At 41.3% G+C, this 22,521-nt stretch overlaps 1 protein-coding gene across 4 annotated transcripts in view; it reads right to left on the bottom strand.

Moving 5' to 3' along the window:
* Positions 1-22,521, bottom strand: part of WDR17 (WD repeat domain 17) — a 93,581-nt gene that overhangs the window by 50,710 nt on the left and 20,350 nt on the right. For all 4 annotated transcript variants that reach the window (XM_036250242.1, XM_036250241.1, XM_036250243.1 and 1 more), the window contains 4 exons: positions 19,810-19,938; positions 13,992-14,175; positions 8,456-8,686; positions 2,559-2,810 (listed from right to left, as the gene is read on the bottom strand). In XM_036250242.1, the coding sequence (XP_036106135.1) occupies positions 2,559-2,810; positions 8,456-8,686; positions 13,992-14,175; positions 19,810-19,938 (796 nt within the window). The remainder of the gene's footprint in view (positions 1-2,558; positions 2,811-8,455; positions 8,687-13,991; positions 14,176-19,809; positions 19,939-22,521) is intronic.

The raw sequence follows: 22,521 nt of genomic DNA, 5'->3' as shown, positions 1-22,521 counted from the left end.
TGAAATGTCCGCAAGCTGCTCCCTTGCTCTCCTGTGGCCAGACGAGGATGCCCCATAACCCTGAAGGCCAGCCAGAAGGCCTGTCCCCTCCCAAAGCTCCACCTTAGTAAGCTGCTTTGGGAAACAATCTGGCAGTTCTCCAAATGACTAAACATGGAGCCACCACGTCACCACATGACCCAGCAACTGCCCTCCCGTGGATATGCCCAGTCCAGCAACAAATACACCACCCACAAGCCTGTCACAGATGCTCACAGCTGCGTGTGCACAACAGCAAGAAGTAGAGAACGTGAAATGTTTATCAACTGATGGGCAGACGGACAAATCTGCGTATCCGTGCAATGGAACAGAGTTCACCCACACGCAGGAGTGGCTACTCGCACACCCAGCAACACAGATGAAGCTGAATACTTTGCGCTAAGTCAAGCCGGACATAAAAGCCACACACTGAGTTACTTCATCTCTACAAAACGTAAAAATCCAGAGACAGAAAGTAGATCAGCAGTGTGTGCACACACGTGTCCACCAGGGGCTGGGGAGGGTTGACGGAGAGTGACTGCTAGAGGGTCCAGACGGGGTTTCCTGGGGGGACAGGGAAATGTCTGCAGTCCAATAGTGGCAGTTTGTACAACTCTGTGAATGTCGAAACCACTGAACTGTACACTTTAAAATGGTGAGTTTTATGGTATGTGAATTTTATCTCAATAATAACAACAATGATAACAGCTATATAAAAAACTCCCATGTCTATCATTAATTATACCCTGTAAAATTAAAGGGCAATTAGGACATAATAGTCTGTCTACATCCATGTGTAAGGTAAGTGCTTAAAGTAGTAAGGAATTTGTTTTTCAACCAGTTTACCTTCAGTACCATTCCACACCCGTTTCAGCTGCACAGCAAAGTGGCGGAAAACCACGCTCTACAGAGTGGGCCCCCCCCAAGCCCCCACCGCCCCAAGGCCTGTTTTCATGACAGTACTGACGACTCTCCGTGCTGCACTCCGCATCGCTGGGGCTGTTCTGCGCCTACCAATCTGTGTTGTTCAACCCCTTCACCTTCCCACCCAGCCCCCGAAACGCCCTCCCCTCTGACGCTGTCAGTCTGTTCTCTGTGTCTAGGAGTCTGCCTCTATTTTGTTGGTTTGTTTTGTTCATTAGATTCCACATATAAGTGAGATCATGTGGTACTTCTTTTCCTGACAGGCGTATTTCAATGAGCATATGCTCTTCAGGTCCATCCATGCGGTCGTAAAAGGTAAGATTGCCTTCCTTTCTATGGCCCAGTAACAGTCCATTGTGTAAGTGTGCCACAGCTATGCTGGCCGGTGTGGCTCAGTGGACTGCGCGCTGCCCCATGGACTGAGAGGTCCTGGTTTGATTCCAGTCGGGGCACAGCCCGGGTTTCAGGCCTGATCCCCAGTAGGGGGCGTGCAGGAGGCAGCCGATCCATGTTTCTCTCTCACATGGATGTTTCTGTCTCTCTCTCCCTGCCTTTCTCTCTAAAATATCAATAAAAACATATTAAAATAAAAAAAAATAAATGTACCACAGCTTTTTTATCCACTCGTCTACTGATGAACACTTGGCCTGTTTCCAGGGCTTGGCTATTGTAAATAATGTTGTAAAGAATTTCTTTAAAAATGTTGAGAGGATGAAGACTTTGTCTTTTATTTTACGCTAAGCAAATAAGGGAATTATTTGTATAGTAGCTGACTGTGCTGTCGCGTCAGAAGCCGCTCTTTCTGAACCTAAGTAAACAGTAAAAGCAGAGTCATTTGAATTCTAGTTGCTATTCTACGTTCCCCCATCTTCCCATCCCCCATCACTTCTCAGCTTTGCTCGTTCTCTCGATTAGGAAACCACGAAGGAGCATCCTTTCAACCACGGTGACAAATTCTGGGGCTACCTAGGGTACGTGGGCACTGATATCACAATGGCCAGTAAGGCTAACAGGCCTCCTATCCAGATAAACTGGTTTTCTAACCAATACTATAACTCATCCTGCCACGCCTGAAGTTGAACTGTTTTGTCCTTTGTATACAGACATGCACACATGTGTGCACATGTATAGTTCAGTTTATTACCAGAAACCTGGACAATAGGGTCTTCATTTTGTTTTTCTTTTTTATAAATGATCTTTCTTTTTTAAAAAAATTTATTTTTCCTTTTTAATTTTAGTGAGAGAGGGAGAGAGATAGAAACATCGATGAGAGAGAACATTGACTGGCCGCCTCCTGCATGCCCCCTACTGGGGATCAGGCCCACAACCTGGGCATGTGCCCTGACTGGGAATCGAACCAGTGACCTCTTGGTGCAGGGTCAATGCTCAGCCACTGAGGCACACCAGCCGGATCATTTTGTTTTTCTTTGTCATTATGTTAATGAATGATATAAAGTACAAATAAAAGTAAACTAGGCATTTACTATAATAAATGATAACATTTGCAGTATTAATAAGTCTTACATAAAGTTAACCACTGAAAGAATACCATTTGCTTGGCTGAACTGAGGAACACACACACACAATTAGGGCGCCGGGGAGCAGAGTGCTCTCACCTCCGGTCACGAACATCCCCGGCGCACTGGGGACCCAGGCCAGGCCCTGCACACAGGCCGCCGCACTGGGCAGGCTGAAGGCTGTTATGCAGTAAAGCGATTCCGAGTCGAGCAGCCGGATCCCGTGGTGCACATGGGCCACAAGGAGGTAATCAGTGGACAGAGGGTCCCATTCCAGGGCCGTGACCGGGTCCTCCTCATCTGTCCCTTCCAGAGACTCCGGCCTCAGGACATGTCTCTGATTTTTATTACCTATTAACATAGAAAGGAAATGATTGAAAAGAACGTGCACAGCGCTGACCCGGCAGCGCCCCCAGAGGCCGTGCACAGCGCTGACCCGGCAGCGCCCCCAGAGGCCGTGAGAGTGACTGCAGGCCCAGAGTCTGTGGGAGGGCAGTCAGCCCCAGCACCTGCAGAGCTCTCCCTGTCCCTGGGAGCTGCAGGGAAAGACGGACACACGACACTGTCGTCAACTCCAACCTCACTGCGTCACAGCCAGCGAGGACAGGAAGAGGCTTCGCAAAAGGAAGAACTTCGTGTTGGGACTAAAAGTATAGGCTCTGGAGGGTCAGCCTGGATCCAAGCGGACCTAGTCCACCGCCGACGAGCTTCGTGTTCTTGGGCAAAGTATTCAGTCTCCGTGTGCTCAGCTCGAGCTTTATAATGAGAACATTACCTCGCAGAGATTTGTTTTCAGCGATTAAATGAGTTAGTTGCTGAAGTGCTCAGAGCGGGGAGGGAGGCACAAACGGCACACCGCGCTGTCCCCGCCTCCGCGCAGCCCACCGTGTGCCATAGCCCCACCGTGCCTCCTGGCCACCGGCACAAATAAGGCAGCCAGGGACAGGGAGCTGAAACAAGTGGAACTAAATGAAGCCAAACGTCACCCAACAACCCCGTCCCTTCACACTGCATGCACACTGGCAGCAGGGAGTGAGCCTGCCGCGCCCCGCGTGGGGCCTGCAGCCAGCCCGCGCTCCCCGGAAGGCGGGGACAGCCCCAGTGGAGACCATGGCCTAGGCAGAAAGGACCAGATTCCTGAGGACAGCACACTCTGAAAGAAGTGTTCATTTTTAAAATAACACAATTGAGCCAGGCCGGTGTGGCTCAGTGGATGAGCATCGACCTTGCACCAAGAGGTCACCAGTTTGACTCCCGGTCAGGGCACATGCCCAGGTTGTGGGCCCGGTCCCCAGTGGGGGCATGCAGGAGGTGGCCAGTCGATGTTCTCTCTCATCGATGTTTCTACCTCTCTCTCCCTCTTCCTCCCTCTCTCCCTAAAATCAATAAAGAAAAAAAAATTTAAATAACGCAACAGAAGATGCCGCCACTCTGTCTGCAGTGCCATCGGTACATGCTGTATTTCAACCTATCAGATTATAAGAGTGGAGAGAACAGACTGCCTTGGTCTGTAAGCTCACATGACATGAACTGAAAACCTTACAGCTTCTGCCTTGATGTTAAATTCATCAGAATATAATGTTACTTAAATATAATGCTGATCTCACATAGGTAGTGTTTTATTTAGAATTTATGCACATAAAATTGTAGGAAGTGCATGAGAGTTTTCTTTTATTTGGATTTGTCAAATTTTTACAATAACCATGAAGGAAAGTTTATTTGCTGCTTTTTCCCCCAAACATCTTCTAAATTGCTATTTGATATAACAGACAGTAGTGGATATTAATATACTGAATGATTACAAGGCCAAAAGAGGTAGAAAAATAATTTATTAACCCAAGTTGTACTAGAGTAATTTTTAGGTATTTGCATATGCCAGTTAGTATCTGTAATTTATTAAAAATATTCCAGGATGTGAAAAAAATAACAACAGTAACACAAAACATGGTGAAATTTGCAATGCAAATGTTATAATATCTAAATCATGTCGTTTCAAAGCCTCAGGCTTATGGTGAAAGTGATAACAAGTTATAGTCACTGTTCTCTGTTCTATCTGGTAGTAACATTTTTATTATAAAAGATAGAAAAATGAATCTATAAAATTTAAAGCCAGCCATTAGAATAAGAGCTGATGATATTCTTACGATTATGCTGTTTGTTTTGCTATCATTTGTGTTCTATTTTTTATACAACTATCAGGTACCCCATGTTGTCAGATAAGGACGGAAGCATACAATAACCTAATAAGAAGGTGAGGTTGACAATTTCTGTATGAAAAACAAAAACTGGGGCAAGAAAAAATTGGTGTTGAAAAATAAAATAATGAGGGTGAAGCATCAACCAAAGAGCTGATGAAAATCTGACTCTGAGGTCTTTGAGTTCCAGTGGCTAATGCAAAGAGGAAATAAATCAGGAAAGGTTGCACAGTAGGATAAAAATAAAGTAAAATGACAAACAAAAAATGTACTCATGTGAAGCACAACTTTTCCTAGAACTGAGACCAGAAATAAATGTCTCTCTTCTGTGTATTTTCAAAAGGGGACACAATATTATCAAAGGACAATGTCACCAACAACATTTTTAAGATAAAACAATGCAAATTTGATGAATGCACACCCCAGGTCAATCCAATTAAAATATTCCTATTATGAGGATAAAAAAATTCTCCAATGAGCTGGTTTTGTCCAAGAATATAACTTGAAATAATTAAAGCAGTTTTCCAACATTTTTGGCCCTGGAAGCTTCTATCCATGCGAGATTTTTACATGAAAACCCAGGACACAGCGCAGAACAAAGTGGTGCTTTTCCGATGAGCTGGGAGCAGAAGGCATAAGCCAGCTGGTCACCTACCAAGGCTTCCTGCCCCGCACCAACACACACAAATACACAAACATACTGACAAGCACAATTTAAAAATCACTGACTGAAAATGATGGGTGAACTGCCTTATTGTGGGCAGTCCTCCATGAATACTTCCTTTTTCTTCTTCCAAAACAGATCCAACTGGACAGCAGAGAGTTTGAGGTCACAGTCACCTACAAGAAGCCGGAGGACAGGAATTCTATCTTGTCACGTAAGACTGAACCACAGTGGTGCCGAGAAGTCATTAGCAAGGTAAGGCGACCGCTCCGCAGGGAAAGTGAAAACCAACACTGCAGTACTCACGCTAAGTCTCAAAGTTCAAACTCACATCAGAATGTCTTGTCAGAATCAAAATGAAGCATTTTCTTCATGACCCATTAGCTCTTATCTATGCAAAAGGACAATGCGTGGCCAGATTATACCTTTCATAATGGTTTGTGTGTGAATTCTTAAAAACCCTATGGAATAAATGAGAGTAAGAAGTCTGCACTGGCTTCTTATGGGTTGAATTGTGTCCCCTCCAAAAGATGTTGAGGTCCTAAGCCTCAGCATGTGTGAATGTGACTTTGTTTGAAAATAAGGTATTTGAAGGTGGTCAAGTCAAGATGAGGTCATGAGGGTGGATGCCAATCCAACACGACTGTCTTTATAAAAGGGGAAATTGGGGCACGGAGCGATGCACCTGTGGAGACCACCGGACGACTGGCATGATGCCAGAGGCCGAGAGCGTCCGGGGCAGACCCATTCCTGGTGCCTCCGGAGGTCCTTGCTGACAACTTGACTTCCCACTTCTGGCCTCTAGAACTGTGAAATAGTAAAGATCCTAAGAGTTCCTATCACGAGGAAAAACATTTGTATCTCTTTTTTCTTTTTCTTTTTCATGAGACTACGCTGCTAAGTAGACTGTGCCATTTCACAATACACACGTCGAACCATCATGCTGCGCACCTTGAACGCACAGATGATGTTCGTCAATTACGTGGCAATAACACTGGGAATAAGTGTCTGCTGCACTAAGCCAGCCAGCTCGTCGTGGGTGGATACTGGACGGCATGGGTACAGGTGCCCCAACTACTGTAATAACTGGAAGCTTAAGTTACTGAAAAACGATGGCATCTTCTGGAAGTCACCCTGGTTAGCCTGCTCGAACATTACACTTTCTAGCTTGACATAAACCGAGGAAAGAAGACGCGCAGGAGGCCTTCACCCCTCCCTACCCTTCCCATCTCACAGCATCTCAGTGCTTCATATCTTTTTTCTATTTTATCCTCACCCGAGGACACTTTTGCATTTATCTTCAGATAGAGCAGGAGGGAGAGAGGGAGGAAGAGAGAGAGAAACATCAATGTGAGAGAGACACAGTGAGTGATCACCACCCGCATGACCAACTGGGGCCGGGGACAAACTGCAACCGAGGTACGTGCCCTTAGGAGGAACCAAACCCGGGACTCTCCAGTCTGCAGGCTGATGCTCTAACCGCTGAGCCAGACTGGCCAGGGCTGGTGTTTTACATCTTAGAGACTTCCAATAACGTCTCAATGCCTAATGGATTACAGCCTTCAAAAATGCCTAATAACAATAACAAAGCAAAAAGAGAAAGCCCTAGCCAATGAAAAAGGAGACGGCCATATGACAAATTACAAAATGTGAAAACTAGAATGATATACGGACCAAAATAAGAGCAAACTTCTCATTATCCTCCTCTGATCTCTGGGACACTGACTACTCAAAAAGGAAGTGTCACAATCCTATGGAATCTCTGGGAGAAGTCATCCAAGGGGCAGAAGTGGGGAGTGTCCCCATATACACCCCGAGGGCAGAGAGGTAGGAGGAGGGACCACACAGCACACAGTCCAGGACTGGGGAGGACAGCAGAGATGAACTGCAGCGGGGAGGAGACCAGTAGTCACCAGATCAGAACAGAGGACGTCTGTGAATTCTGTCCCTTAGCTGTGAGCCTTCCTGACCAGCTCTACAAGAGACCCTGCTCCCGATGCAAAGGACAGAGCAGGTCACAGAGCAGGTCAGGCGGAGGTGTTTCAGAAACCAACGCAAATGCAGCAAACGCAGTCACTCACCTCTCCCCATCCTTGTCCAAAACCAAGGGCTGACATCAGTGCTTCTGGGGGGAGGAGGGCGGGGTCAAAGGGGGGAGGGGTGGCGCAGAAGGATGCACACACTGGTTTCTCTCTCTCTCAAAACAGCAAACACCACAACCTGCCTAAAACGGAGGGGCATCTGTAATACTGTCAACAATAAAGATAAATTTAAAAAATACAACAAAACATATTTAAGAAAAAACGGCCCTACTCTGTCAATGTTTTGCATGTCTTTTTTTTTTTTTTTAACTTTAGAAAGATCATTCCCTGGAGAAGGATTTATTTGAATTTTCACAACTTCTATTCAGTTTCAATTGGTTGCTCTTCGGTGAAGTTCAGGGAAGTGGGATGCAGTCTGTTTGGGGAGGGTTAGTCATCCTAACCCTGAGAAAGCGTGCACCTACCAGGTGCATCTACCAAGCGTGCATCTGCAGAGGACGCAGACAGCAAGAGGTACCGGGCGCTAAGGGCAGGACTTTTCATGGAGAGCTATTCAGAGAATTTTTTAATTTTTTGTATTGTGTTTTTGTTTAAATTTTAAAAATAAACAAATTTCTCAGACCCTTTCATTCAGCCACATTAATGAACTAATGGGGTCTAAAGAGTTATTTTTCCTTTCTACTCCAGGATCAAAGACTTGGCTAAGGACCCGTGGCATCCGAATGGTATTTTCCCCACAGGTGGGAAAATACTTGCGTGGCAATGCCTCATGTATTCCAGCTCCATGCTCTTATTCATGCAGGACATTTTTTTTAGAAAGTGTGCAGAAATAAAGAATTGACTTAAAAGGTAAAAATATGGGACACAGGAATGATTTGGGTTAAATAAAAGTAAAATCTGCACAGCTGAGTCAAAGGTATTACAATGCCTTATAAATAGTCACTTCAAATGATTATTTCAAATCAGTGCAATGCTGGATAATATTTGCACAGCTATTATTTTTACATTAAAATTCTGTTACCTTTGGCTTTTTGCTATGTAAATCAGAAAGTATATAAAAATGAAATGTAAGAGCCCTGACAATTAAATTCTGACCTGGCTGAAAAATCGACAGACTTCCATCCATGTGACCGAACGCGACTTTGCCCTTTTTCTGGGTGTGCCATCTGAAAGTGCAGACGTCAGACATGAAGCTGTGAGCATCCCTGTGCACAGTCACGCCGCTGTCCGGTCCCGAAATGGTCCAGATGAACAGGGGGCCTCTCCGGGGAGCAAACGCCACAGCGCCACCCGCGTCCCAGCACCAGCTGAGCGAGGTGGGCGCGCCTGGAACACACGGAACACGGACACGTCACCGGCAGTTCTGGCAGAGAGCCACCATTCGACAGCATTTGCTTTGCCGGTTTCGACCTCAACAGGTAAGAATATGTTCGTCGCCCTGGCTGGTTTGGCTCAGCGGTTAGAGCGCTGGCCCGCGGACCAGAGAGCCCCGGGTTCGGCTCCCACTAAGGGCACGTGCCTCGGGTGCAGTTTGTCCCGGCCCCGGGGAGGGTCGTGTGGCTGGTGAACACTCAATGTGTTTCTCTCACATCGATGTTTCTCGCTCTCTCTTCCCCTCTTCCTCCAGCTCTATCTTAAGTTAAATGCAAAAAAATTGTCCTTGGGTGAGGATTAAAAAAAAGAAGAAGAAAAAAGAATATGTTCATTATTAAAAAAAATATTACCTTCTTACTTGGGAATTGGGATTTTAAAGTAATCCCTAAGACCCCTGGGGACACATGTAGGGTACTTCCATGGTGAAGGGACAATACCTAGTTAGGTTTAAAACTACGAATATGATCAAAGACAGGGACAGAGTTCTTTCTTTTAGAAACTAGATGCATATTAAAGCAATGAATTCTTATTGAGTTTTGTGTAGGAGGCCTGCTCTGGGCATTTCAGGTATACAAGTTAGTGTGGGTACAATTCCGGCTTTAAATGTTCTTAAATAAACACTGGGGATAAGAGGATTAAATGTATGAAAAGCGAAATGTTATTGTAAGGAGTTAATAATACGATTAATGCTATAGTCTATGTCTTATCAGTTTAGATTCAAATCTTAGCTTCCCCTCAGGTGAATTAAACGAGTCACTTGACCTCTCTAAACCTCTGTTTCTTCATCCATAAGAGAGATACAACTACAATTTCTGACCACTTCCTTCACGTGAACATTAAGACAATATAATAATGTGTGTAAAAGTCCCTTATAAACTCTAAGGCAAAATGCAAAAGTTAACTGTAACTCCCCACTGTCACTGTATCAAACAGATCCTAACGGCAGCCAGTGTTACGGTCAATTCAGGACTGAGCCTCGCAGCCCAGACACACTGACCACCCGCCTCAGAACCAAGGCGACGGCGCGCGTCGGATCTCGTGGGATCAGAGCTCAGCGATCAGGTTAGACGGGTTCTCCGGAGGGCCTGCAATGTCGGAGGGGCTGTGAACCACGGGCTACTGTCCTGCAGGCACATGGATGTGAATGATCCCTGGAAGGAGCAGTAGAGTTTAAATGTATGCGATGAAGCACTATTTCCCAGGAAGAGAAAATGATACAAAGACACTGAGTTAAAAGTTGTTTACTAATAGCAAAGTCCATTTGTGTCTGTAATGAGCCAAGAGGTGGAAACTGGGAACCAAATACCTTGTTCAGGGCCTGACATATGATGGGAACTCCGTACCTTTCATTAAATGAATGAAGAAATGAATATATAAACAAGGTTGATAAAAAAAGCTGATGTGATTTTAGGAGACATTAACAGAAGTAGAATGTCCCCGGCAGGGGATGAGATGCTCTGTGTGGATCCAACCACCACAGCACACTTGAGGAAACCATCAGATTGCGGGCTCTCCGAATGCATATGTCAAGAGAGGCAGCAGGAAGAGAAGCAACCAGAAACAACGTCACATCGTTACGATAGAAAACACCACCACAGTGGCGCTGCTGAGAGCTCTATCAATATTAGCTCACTCAGTCACTTAGGATTCTGAGACGAGTGTGATGTGTAACTGTCCTCTGCCAATAGTTCTGTTGTCTGAAAGCACACTGCAACGTTTTTCAAGTTGGTGACAATGTTAACATTTTAAATGTAAACAAATGAATACTCAGCCGGCTGGTGTGGCTCAGTGGATTGAGCATGGACCCATGCACCAAGAAGTCACCAGTTCAATTCTGGGTCAGGGCACATCCCTGGGTTTGCAGGCTCAATTCCCAGTAGGGGGCGTGCAGGAGGCAGCGGATGGCTGTTTCTCTCTCATTGATGTTTCTGTCTGTCTCCCTCTCCTTTCCTCTCTACAAAAGGCAATAAAAAATTAAAAACAACAACAAATTAATACTCATTTTCCTTTAAATTAACTTTTTGATTATTGGGAAAAAATAATGAAGTAAAAAATTACAGTTGCATGTTCAAGTTCAACTGCTGGATATGGAAGTTCTAATACTGATTAAAACTCGACATGCACATCCCGTGGACTGAGAGATCCTGGTTTGATTCCCAGTCAGGGCACAGGACTGGGTTGTGGGCTCCATCTCCAATAGAGGGCATGCAGGAGGCAGCCAACTGATGTTTCTCTCTCTTTCTCCATTCTGTTCTCTCTAAAAAAATCAAAAAAATATTTTTAAAAAAATCGACATGCAAACTTCTACTTTGCTTAAGCTGGATTCTGGAAAGAAAAAACAAACTCTGAGACATTTCAAGGGAATTATTCAAAATGAAAATGAGCAAAAATATTCACAATATCTTTTTGAAAATAAAATATCAAAGTTTTCTGTCTTCTAATTAAGGAGATATTTGAAAATAGTATGATGAACTTATTGATACGTTTTTGAAAATTTCAGAGAAAAAGATATGTAAACCTGACTAAAACTGTTACCAAAATTATTGAATCAGTCTACAAATGTTAATGCAAAGTCTCATTTATTTGTATATTCAGTGACAAAGGGAGCTACGGTACACACAGCTGGTGAAGGAGAAACTCTCCCACCACGAACAGATGTGATGTATCTGGTGTTTGATGACAAAGCTGGGGATACACTGGTGATAATACAATACGTTCTCTAATCTGTACTTTAGCATGACCTTTAGAAAACATGTTATTATGCAACTATAGTCTCAATTAGATTTTGTGTGACACCTTTATGAGAACAATGAAACTGTGTAACATTTTTAGTTTATGACACATAAAACATGAGAATTTTAAGGAGTATTTATTGTGGTATTTAAAATTAATTTCATACAAAGTTAGATTTAACGTATTGGGGAAATACACTGTTTATTAATGTAAACAATACTGAGAAATTTTATAGAATTTGTGGTTGGTGGAGAAACACATATGACATAAAAAATCTTGATTGAGGCTATAATTGCTTTTATAATTTTTTAAATCCTTACCTGAGGAAATGTGTTTATTGATTTTTAGAGAGGGAAGGAGAGAGAGAGAAACATCGATGTGAGAGAGAAACACTACTGGCTGCCTCCATACGCACCCTGACTGGGATCAAGCCCGGAACGTTTTGGTGTAGGGTACAACACTCCAAACAACAGCCACCCGGCCAAGGCTCAGTTGCTTTTATACATCACAAAGCTTGTACCAAGTGCAATTTTGCTTTTTCTTATTGATGCATTGAAAGCTTTAAGAAAAACTTTCATGCACATTAATGGAAGCTCACTGAATAGCTGAGTTTTAAAACTATTTTGCTCATAGATTGCAGTAAATTATTAATACTGAAGTTCACTGGTTGTTGCAAGTAAAAATAATAAATAGGATGTATAAAACTGGAAATAAGATTTATATTTTTCTAGATGAAAAATTAACGTTGTTTGGCAAATATTTTTAAAGATGAAATTCATGTAACAAAATTGGTATATTTTACTGGTATTTTCAACATTCCTACATTTGAAAAGACAAGAAAAAAACAATAAACTGAATATTCTGAACATATGCAAAGGCTCCAAAAGGCATTGTTATCTTGGAAGCAAGATTTAAGTATCACTGCCTATGGATTCTCAAAATTATCACCATATACTGAAAAGATCATTAAGAATCTTTGAACAAAATAAAGTTAATGAGATCGTCACTTCTCAAATGTCTACCTCAAAGTTAAAATCAGTGTGTTTTAGGGAAGAAGCTGAATATGGAAAATGTATCCAGCAGTAGCTTGCAGAACCATAATCAGTAATTGAGCTACACTTGAGGCTCAAAATAGATGGCATTACTGTGATACTGAATGCACCAAAATGGTTACTTAACTTTATCAATTATAATGGGTTATGATTCCCACAGGTAGTAAGAGTGTAGTGATATTATTTGATTCACTAAAACCCACTGGCGTGAACTAGGACTTTCTACCTTGACCTAATTAAAAATTAAAGAAAGAAACCAGTTCACCAGGGCGCTAAAGATACGTATGATATTGTCCTTGTATGTTTCAGATTGGAATAGAGTGTAATAGGCAAAGCCAATTGTCTCAAGAAAATATCATTTAATTATTATTTTTACATGTACTATTTTGAAAATGTTTGTGTTACATTTCAATACTAACAAAATTATTTGGTACTTTGTTTTTATTTAAAAAAAATTTTTTCCCCCTTTACATGTATTGATTTAAGAGAGAGAGGAAGGGAGAGATAGAAACATCGATGAGAGAGAACTTTGATTTGTTGCCTCCTACACGCCCCTCACTGGGGATTGGGCCCACAACCTGGGCATGTGTCCTGACCAGGAATAGAACCGGTGACCTGGTGCATGGATCGACGCTCAATCACTGAGCCACACAGACTGGACCTTTCTATGTTTTTTGGGGTTTTTTAATTTTAATTTTTTTTTTTTTTTCTTTACTGATTTTGGAGAGAGAAGAAAGGAGGAGATAGAAACATTGATGAGAGAGAACTTTGATTGGCTGCCTCCTGCATGTCCCCCACTGGGGATTTGGCCCACAACCTGGGGATGTGCCCTGACTGGGAATTGAACCTGCAACCTCTTGGTGCATGGGTCGATGCTCAACCACTGAGCCACACCGGCTGGGCTTTTTTAAAATTTTTGTTTTCTTTTTTGATTTGAGAGAGAGAGGAAAGGAGAGGGAGAGAAAGATACAAACATCAATGAGAGAGAACATCGAATGCTATGTTTTTATTTTTTATTTTTTATCCTCACCCGAGGACACTTTTCCATTTTTTGTACGGATAGAGTGGGAGGGAGAGAGAGGAAGAGAGAGAGAAACATCGACGTGAAGGGACACATCGAGTGGCTGCCACCCGCACGACCAACCAGGGCCGGGGACAAACTGCAACCGAGGTACGTGCCCTTAGCGGGAACCGAACCCAGGTCTCTCCGGACCGCAGGCCGACGCTTTAACCGCTGAGCCAAACTGGCCAGGGCGAATGCTATGTTTTTAATTGATCAGTTAACTAAGTATAATTTTTCATGAAATTTTGTTTTACACACATGCACACACACAATGAGTCATGACATGAACTGTATTTCTTATACAGTTACCATTAGGACTACTTTAAAACCTGAGCTAATTGAAAAAATATTTTGTGTATTGAAATAAAAATATTTCATTCAATAAAATAAATCCCAGTTACAAATATACCTTTTGCATTGTTGAGTTTAGCAATGACTTTTTGTTCTGCAACATTCCAAATGATCACTGAATTATCGGTGCTGCCACTTGCAAACAGATCGGGGTTATGTGGACACCAAGACAGAGCTGTGATTGGTTTTTTATGTTCAGACATAATTGCGTGGAGTTTAAATTCATTGTAACGGTGATCCAACTAAAAAAAAAATCATAAATAAAACATTTAAGTGTTTCTTTCAAGACCATACACTTTCCATTAATCATATTCCTTTTAAAAAGCTACCTACATGAAAATCAGCACACCTAACAATAAAATATGGACACATTTCAAGTCTTGGTCTACTTTCAGGTATATTCAATCAGCTAAAATAAACTATTTTTCAAAAAATGTAAAACAACTGAAATTAAACATACCAATTTTAAAAACAAGTAAAAATAAATTATGCCCATTTAAATATGAATAATAATTGAATCTTATTATATTTTCTAAAACTATATCTATTTATGAGGAAAACACCCTTGGTCTCAAAATATACTTTTTCTGCAAATTTTCACTTATATCTGAATAAAATAAATTGAGGTTAAATTAACCAACTACTCATTACTACATTCTTAAGATGTCCAAAGTTTGCAAAGCAATGAACTCATTTTATATTATTGCTTTTTCGAAGGGGCATTGTATTGTTATATGTAAGTGAACAAAAGAAATCACCTAATTTTCCCGTGTCCTTGGTAAATGTGCCATTCAGTAGTGAATCAATTAATCTTTTTATCATTTTTAACATATCTGGGATTCTATTGTATACATTATTTTGTTGTACCTGGTTTCTCCTTTTAACATATAATGAACGTTTCACAGTGTTATTGAGGATTTTTCAAATCATTATTATGTTAACTATTTATCATCTCAATCTTTGCTGGACCAGGAGTTGCAGTCAATTCCTAAGTGCTGACGTGGCCTTGCAGGCCCTACATCAGGACCCTCTGCTCTTCGGCCAGTATCACTGGGGTTTCCTGCCCAGCCCTCTGACCTTTCTCCAGCGCAGCAAACGTGCCTGCTAAGGGCCCTGCCCGCAGCTCCCGGCCAGGGCCCACAGCTCCCCGGCCGGGGCTCTGCCCCACTCACTCAGAGTTACTCCTTCTCCCGGGCAGGGCACAGTTCAGAATCACCTCTTAGAGACATATTTTCTGGCCAAATAAATTCATACCTCTACCCAGAAACTGTCCCATGACTTTCTATATTTTAAAAAGTGGACATGTCACATTTAACATTATACTTGCTTCAGGTGTACAACATAACAATTTGATGTTTGTATATATTATAAATCCATAGTAAGTCTAGTCAATTTTCAAAGTTGCAAATGCTTTTTTTTTTTGATGAAAACTTTTGAGATCTATTCTCTAGCAACTTTCAAATATCCATCTGGTATTATTAGCTATAGTTACCGTATACCCTGTACATCACCTCACTTACTTATTTTATAAGTGGAGTCTGTACCTCTGACCATCTTCACTGGTTTTGCAAGCCCCCCACTCCCACTCCAGGCAACGGCCAATCTGCTCTCTGTCTCTAGGAGTTCATCGCTGCTGCTGTTTGAAATTCCATATGTAAGTGAAGTAATACAATACTGTCTTTCTCTGACTTATTTTAGTTACATAATGCCCTCAAGGTACCTCCATGATGTTGTCTCAAATGGCGAAATTTGCTATTTTTAATTTTTTGAGAAACCTCCATACTATTTCCCATAGTGGCTGCACGAGTTTACATTTCCACCAATAGTGCACAAGGGTTCCCTTTTCTCTACATCCTCGCCTACACGTATCTCTTGTCCTGTGGAAAATATCCATTTTAACAGTGTAAGGTGATACCTCACTGGGGTTTAGATCTGCATTTCTCTGATGATGACTGATGTCGGCACCTTTTCTTGAGCCTGTTGGCAATCTGTATGTCTTATTTAGAAAAATATCTATTCAGATCCTCTGTCCATTTTTTAATCAGATTTTTTTGCTATTCAGTTGTATGAGTTCTCTATGTATTTTAGATACTAACCCCTTATCAGATACATGCAAACACTTTTTCCCCATTTGGAAAGCTGCCATTGCATCTGACTGATGGTTTCCTTTGCCGTGCAGAAGCTTTTCAGTTTGATGTCGTCCCATTTGTTTGTTTTTTGTTGTTACTGTTGCCTTTGCTTTGGGTGTCAATGATGACCTTATTACCTGTTTTTTATATTCTTTGCAGAACCCATTTCTTCCTGAAATACTTACTTACTGATTTCTTCACTTATTTATTTTATGACCTCTCTCTGCCCTCTGTCCTTGCTAAGAATATGAATTCCATGAGAAGACTTTTCCTAATTTGTTCACAGTTGGAACGCTGAGCAAATAAGAGACCATGTTACTATTATTAACAAAATGAACCTTCTGCTATTGTTCAGCATTGAAGTGACTTTTAACTTTTGCTATCACAAATTATGCTATAGTGAACATCTCTTTATAAAATTTTGACTAATAATCTAATTATTTCTAAGGCTTTACCCTCCATAATTTCAATATCTCTTACTACTTGAACTTCAGCTATTTCTAAAAAACTTCAGATGAAAATATTAAAAATAACCCAATACCAGGGGAGTTTTTGTCTAATTAATATTGCAGCTATAAAAATTTTAAATAATTTTAATTATTTAAATTTAAATAAATTTAAATAGATATTTAAATATACAAATGCATTTTCTGTACACTTAGAAATAAATAGGTTTGTAAATTTTAAATTATTCAGTGACTTAAGTTACCTATGATAGATATAAATGTATCTATTGTATCTAATAGAATAAACTGCTCTATAAGTTAGATATTAAATGGTAGAGTCGATAAATATAATAAATGTATGAAGAAGCTATGTTGAACATCAATAATCTTCACTGACTTATACAAATTATTCACATGGTGTCTTAAGCACAATCTAGAACACTGAACTATTTGTAGGAATTAATTTATTATTACATTCCTATTTTATTTACAATTCAGTATTATGAGGCTGTACTGTTATATTGAGTTGGACAATAAAGTATTCTGCTTTTAGAGTAGTTAATATATTAGTGCATTATAATTTAATGGTTAAACAAAACTTCTTATGGCATTTACAATGATCAGTTAATAGTTCAGAATCATCTGATAATACCTCAGTGCCTTTATACAGAGTGTGACGGACCACTGGACTGTTTACATTGACCCTAGGTGTTAATAAATTCGGTATTCCTTCTATAAATTGTTGTAATAGTTTACATTTACACAGAATATTTTTCAAAGCACTTTCATTTACATGATCATATCTAAGACAACTTATTAATATAAGTTTATTAATACAAATGTCTCCTTTAACAATGGCATTTTCTACTCGCATAGTTTAAAACCAGGGTTTATGGTGGATTCGGCAGTGAGCTGTCCTCTGAGTTTATTCGTAGTCACTTCTAAATCAGAGTAACTGTTAGATTTTGTTTCAGCCTCTAAGACACATAAACTCATTTGATAGATTTTATATGAATCATTTCAGCAAAATCTTTCTAAATATTCAAGTCAGAAAATGTCATCATAAAAGTTAAGACACATGCAAACACAGTAAAGTTAAGTTCTGCCCTCATCCCCTTTCTGACCTCCCTTACTCCGTAGAGGAATCGTTTGCTCTGCCTGGTAAGTTTTTCTTTAAAAGGAAGTAAGAGGCAAGAAGACGGGGACTTAAGATGAAGGAGAAATTCAGTGGGAGGAGTTTGGGGTGGGAAGCTTGGGAGTGCAAGCAGACTAAAGGGGGTCGATGGGAAAGGGGGAGGCATCCGGAGGGCTTGCTGCTGTCTTACCAATGGGGGATGGGAAGTAAAAAACGTGAGTTGGATTGGAATTGCATTTTTTTATTGATTGATTTTTTTTAAGAGAGAGACAAAGGTTGAGAGAGAAATATCTATTTGTCGTTCCACTTATTTATGCCTTATTGGTTGATTCTTGTATGTGCCTTGACCGAGATCGAACCTGAAACTTGGGCATATCGAGGTGACGCTCTAACCAACAGAGATGCCCACCCAGGGCCTGGACTTGCATTTTGATTGCTGGATACTTCCACCCAATTGAGAAATAAATTATATACAATTTTATTCTGTATTGTGGAAAATTAATTAGTTTATAGATTAACACTATTACTTCTAAAATTTTCAATAAACTACAACTATTAATAATTAAAAGGAATTTTACTTCAGAATACAGAAATATCTTTTTCACTCTTAACTGAAATGAGTTGGTGTTTCAAGATAAAAAGATATCATTTAAGAACATTTATTGCCTGGCTGGTGTGGCTCAGTGGTTGAGCATCAACCCCTGCACCAGGAGGTTGCTGGTTCAATTCCCGGTCAGGGCACAAGCCCAGGTTGTGGGCCCAATCCCCAGTGGGGGGCATGCAGGAGGCAGCCAATCGATGATCTCTCTTATCGATGTTTCTCTCTCTCTCACCCCCTCCCTTCCTCTCCCTCTAAAATCAATAAAGAAGAAATATATATATATATATAAAAGAAACATTTAGTGAGTATCTACCGAATGCCAGAGAGCACAATCACATGGGAACCGAACAATGCGGAAGATCCAGGCTGGTAAATGGACGCATGGAGACAGGAATCCATTTCCCACGGGCCTTCGTTCGGAAGGAGGAAAGAGCAGAATGTGGAAGAGAGCTCATGCACTTGAGCTGAGATTTGTAATGTTCTCTTGACTGGCAGTGCAGGCAAACGGAAAAATTAATGTAAGCAAAGGCAAGATAACAAAGAGTCTGGGATATTTTAAAAAATGCAATTATCTTGGTATGCCTGGAGCTCAAAGTGAGAGGGAGACAGAGACAGGGAGGCTGCAAAAGAACATCATACTATGAAGTGTGGCTGTTTGTATTAGGGAAGGAGAAGCAACTGAAGACTTCAAATTCTAGATCTGCATTGCAGACGACTGATGAGACTCAGGTGTAATGTCGGGGGTAACTGCAGAGGCAAAGAGAACATCAAGAGACTATTATACTAGTTTAGGAGAGGAGGATATAGAGGCGACAGGGACAGGTACAAAGCACTGAACTCAGCCTTGGTCACCCGAGTCCAGGACGGGAGTAGAGCAGAGTCGAAGGTAACTCTCGCGTTTGTGGTTTCAGTGGACGGTTAGTTGGAGACACGGAAATACTGAGCCCAGGCTGTAGGAGCAAGACTGGACTTGGGTGTAAGATGCATATGGCACCTCCAAGGAGAAATTCAGAAGGCCACTGGCGCCACAGACTGGGAACTCGTAAAAGATGGACATGAAAAGAAGTAGTTATAAAGGTTTTTATCTCGAGAATATCTCAAAATATATCTGCACTATTTTTACTATAATGAACTCCAATGAACTACCCAGACTCTCCAACTAAGACAATTTTCTCCTATCAAACGTTACTACTGAGCAATGTTTGAAACAAATGAATAAATAAATTCCATTTAATTATATGGGAATATAGTTCAGAAGAATTAAATACTACTTGCTCATCATTCATAAATGGGACCTTTAAATTCTTGAAAAAATTTTTTTGATGGATAGCCCCTAAAGGATTAGGAAACCAATTAAGATTTTGCTAATAATTTAATACTATGATGTAAGCATTTTCTCAAAGCCTGACTTGTAAAATTACTATATAATATAAATAGCAACAAAATATAAAACATATACCAATAAAACTACAGCGATAAGCTTTTCCTGTGACAGGGCCTGAGAAGGGACTGCGGACTGAAGACGGGCGGGGCCGAGGCCGCGTGGGGAGCCGCGCCTAGCCTACCTGGTAGACGTAGACGGCCAGGGTGGCGCAGTAGGCGAACCGCTCTCCGCTGGCCGCGCACACGTCCTTGTTCCACGGCTGGCAGCCGGCGGCCAGCAGTCCCACCTGCCGCACCCGGGACATGTTCGCCTGGAAAACAAATGTGGAGGAACATCAGTAGTTTCCACTGTTACATAAGTGTCCCCTTCCCTGTTTTAGATCTGACTTCCTCAATCCTTATCTTTGTGCCCTGAAAACTTTCTTCTTTTATTACCATTAACCTCCAGTTACACTTTCAGAGAACAGGGGTTTAAATCTGCAAATGTCTGTGGACATCGAGGCAGGAAGTTAAGTTAGGGAAGCACGAGACTGTAAAGTGCCAAGTGACAGCTGACACTTGGTCAAGGGCTGGGCATCCAGATGCGGCGCGCTGAGGGGAAGAGAAGGCACGTCCCTTCCGCAGGGTCTGGTACACTGCGAGGCCAGGCCACGGCCCAGACATACGTACGGAACTTCTCAGACAAAACTATAAATACGTTTTTATGGAAAATGTACCAATTTTTCAATACTGGCAATTCATTCAAGGCAGCAAATTCAAATGTAAAACAATGAGCCAATATTGGGAAGAATATGGCATCTGTCACAGAACTTCATTGTTTTTACATGGATTTTATATTCTTACAAAAAGTGAGTTACGCAAGGGAGATGTACAAGCTATACTATCAACATCGTTCATTGTGATGAGGGGGCAGAAGGAAGCTGGATACTGACTATAAACTGTTTTTGTGGGAGCACAAAGGACGTGGGTGTACACAGCCCCAGAGGTGATGTTAACTCTGGTATCTACCCTTACTCCATGCTGTCTGAAATTAACATGGCTATCCCCACCTTCTTTGATGAATGTTAGCATGGTATATCTTTCTGAATTCCTTTACACTTCATCTATATGTATCTTTATAATTCATGTGTTTCTTGAGTCGTGTTTTTTGATCCTCTCTGACAATCTGTCTTTAATGGGTGCATGTAGACCGCTGACATTCAAGGTCATGATTGCTGGAGTTGGATGAATATCTACCATGTTTTCAGTTTCAATTTGCTGCCTTGTTCCTGATTTTGTCTTCCTCACTTTTTCTCCCTTTTATTGTGTCAATGGAGCACTTTATGAGATTGATTTTTCTCAGCATATCAATTATACCCCATGTAAAAAAATTAGTGGTTGTCCTAGATACTGCTATACACATTCACAACTAATCTAAGTCTACTTTCAAATAACACTGTCCCACTTCTCGAGTAGAGCAGTGTCTTTAAATAACCAAATATCCCTAATTCCTCCTTCCAACCACTTGCTCACTGCTGCCATTCACCTGACTTACACATAAGCACACATAAGGATGTATATATACACATAAGAATAATCAAGTACATTGTTGTTTTCATTTTGAAAAAAACTGTTATTTGTCAGATTAAGAATAAGAATAACACTTTTTATTTTACCATCACTTATTCATTCTCTGATATTTTTCATTTCTGTAGATCTGAGTTTCTGACCTGCATCCTTTTTCTTCTCTCGAGAACTTACATTTCTTGCAAGGCAGGTATACTGGCAACAAAATGTCCAATTTTTGTTTGTTTGAGAAACCCTGTATTTCTCCCTCACTTTCTAAGGATAATTTCGTAGAGTACAAATATTCCCAGGTTAGTGTTGTAGTTCCCTCAAAATTTCAAATATTTCATTCCTCTCTCTTCTGGGTTGCATGGCTTCTGAGAAGTCAAATATAAGTCTTATCCTTTCTCCTCTACAGGTAGGGTTTGTATTTCCCTTGGCTTCTTTCAAGATTTTCTTTTTGGCCCAGCAGGTGTGGCTCAGTGGATTGAGGGTAGTCCCATGAAAACAAGAGGTCGCCAGTTCGATTCCTAGTCAGGGCACGTTACCAGGTTGTGGGTTCAATCCCCAGTATGGGGTGTGCAGGAGGCAGCCAATTGATGCTTCTTTCTCATCGATGTTTCTCTCCCTCTTCTCCCTCTTTCTAAAAAAATGAACATTTAAAAAATAAATAATAAATAAGTAAAAGAGCTCCTTAAAAACAAAACACAGATGTTCTCTGTCTTTGATTTTCTGTAGTTCAAATATGATCTGCCTTGGTGAAGTTTCTTTGGCATTTACCCTACTTGGTGTTTTCTAAGCTTCCTGAAACTGCAGTTTGGTGTCTGATACTAATTTGGGGCAATTCTAATTATTTTGCTTTAATTATTGCTTCTGTTCATTTTTCTCCTGGTATTTCTACTATATGTATGTTACACCTTTCATCGATGTACCACAGTTCTTGGATGTTCTGGTTTTCATTCTTTTTTTATCCTAACCCGAGGATATTTTTCCATTTTTTGTACAGATAGAGTGGGAGGGAGAGAGAGGAAGGGAGAGAGAGAGAGAAACATCAACGTGAAGGGACACATCGGGTGGCTGCCACCCGCACAACCAGCCAGGGCTGGGGACAAACTGCAACCGAAGTACGTGCCCTTAGCGGGAACCGAAACCCGGGTCTCTCCGGACCACAGGCCGATGCTCCAACCGCTGAGCCAAACTGGCCAGGGCGAGGTTTTCATTCTTTTTTATTCCTTTGCTTTTGTTTTATAGATTCTGTTGTCTCAAACTCAGAGATTCTTTCCTCAGCCACATCCAGTCCACGAATGAACTCACTAAAGCATTCTTCATTTCTGTTACAGTGTTTCTGG

This window comes from Molossus molossus, unplaced genomic scaffold (assembly GCF_014108415.1).
Source record: "Molossus molossus isolate mMolMol1 unplaced genomic scaffold, mMolMol1.p scaffold_m16_p_9, whole genome shotgun sequence".
Taxonomy (NCBI): domain Eukaryota; kingdom Metazoa; phylum Chordata; class Mammalia; order Chiroptera; family Molossidae; genus Molossus; species Molossus molossus.
Note: the sequence above shows the minus strand (reverse complement) of the source record. Positions and strands in the feature narration are given on the sequence as shown.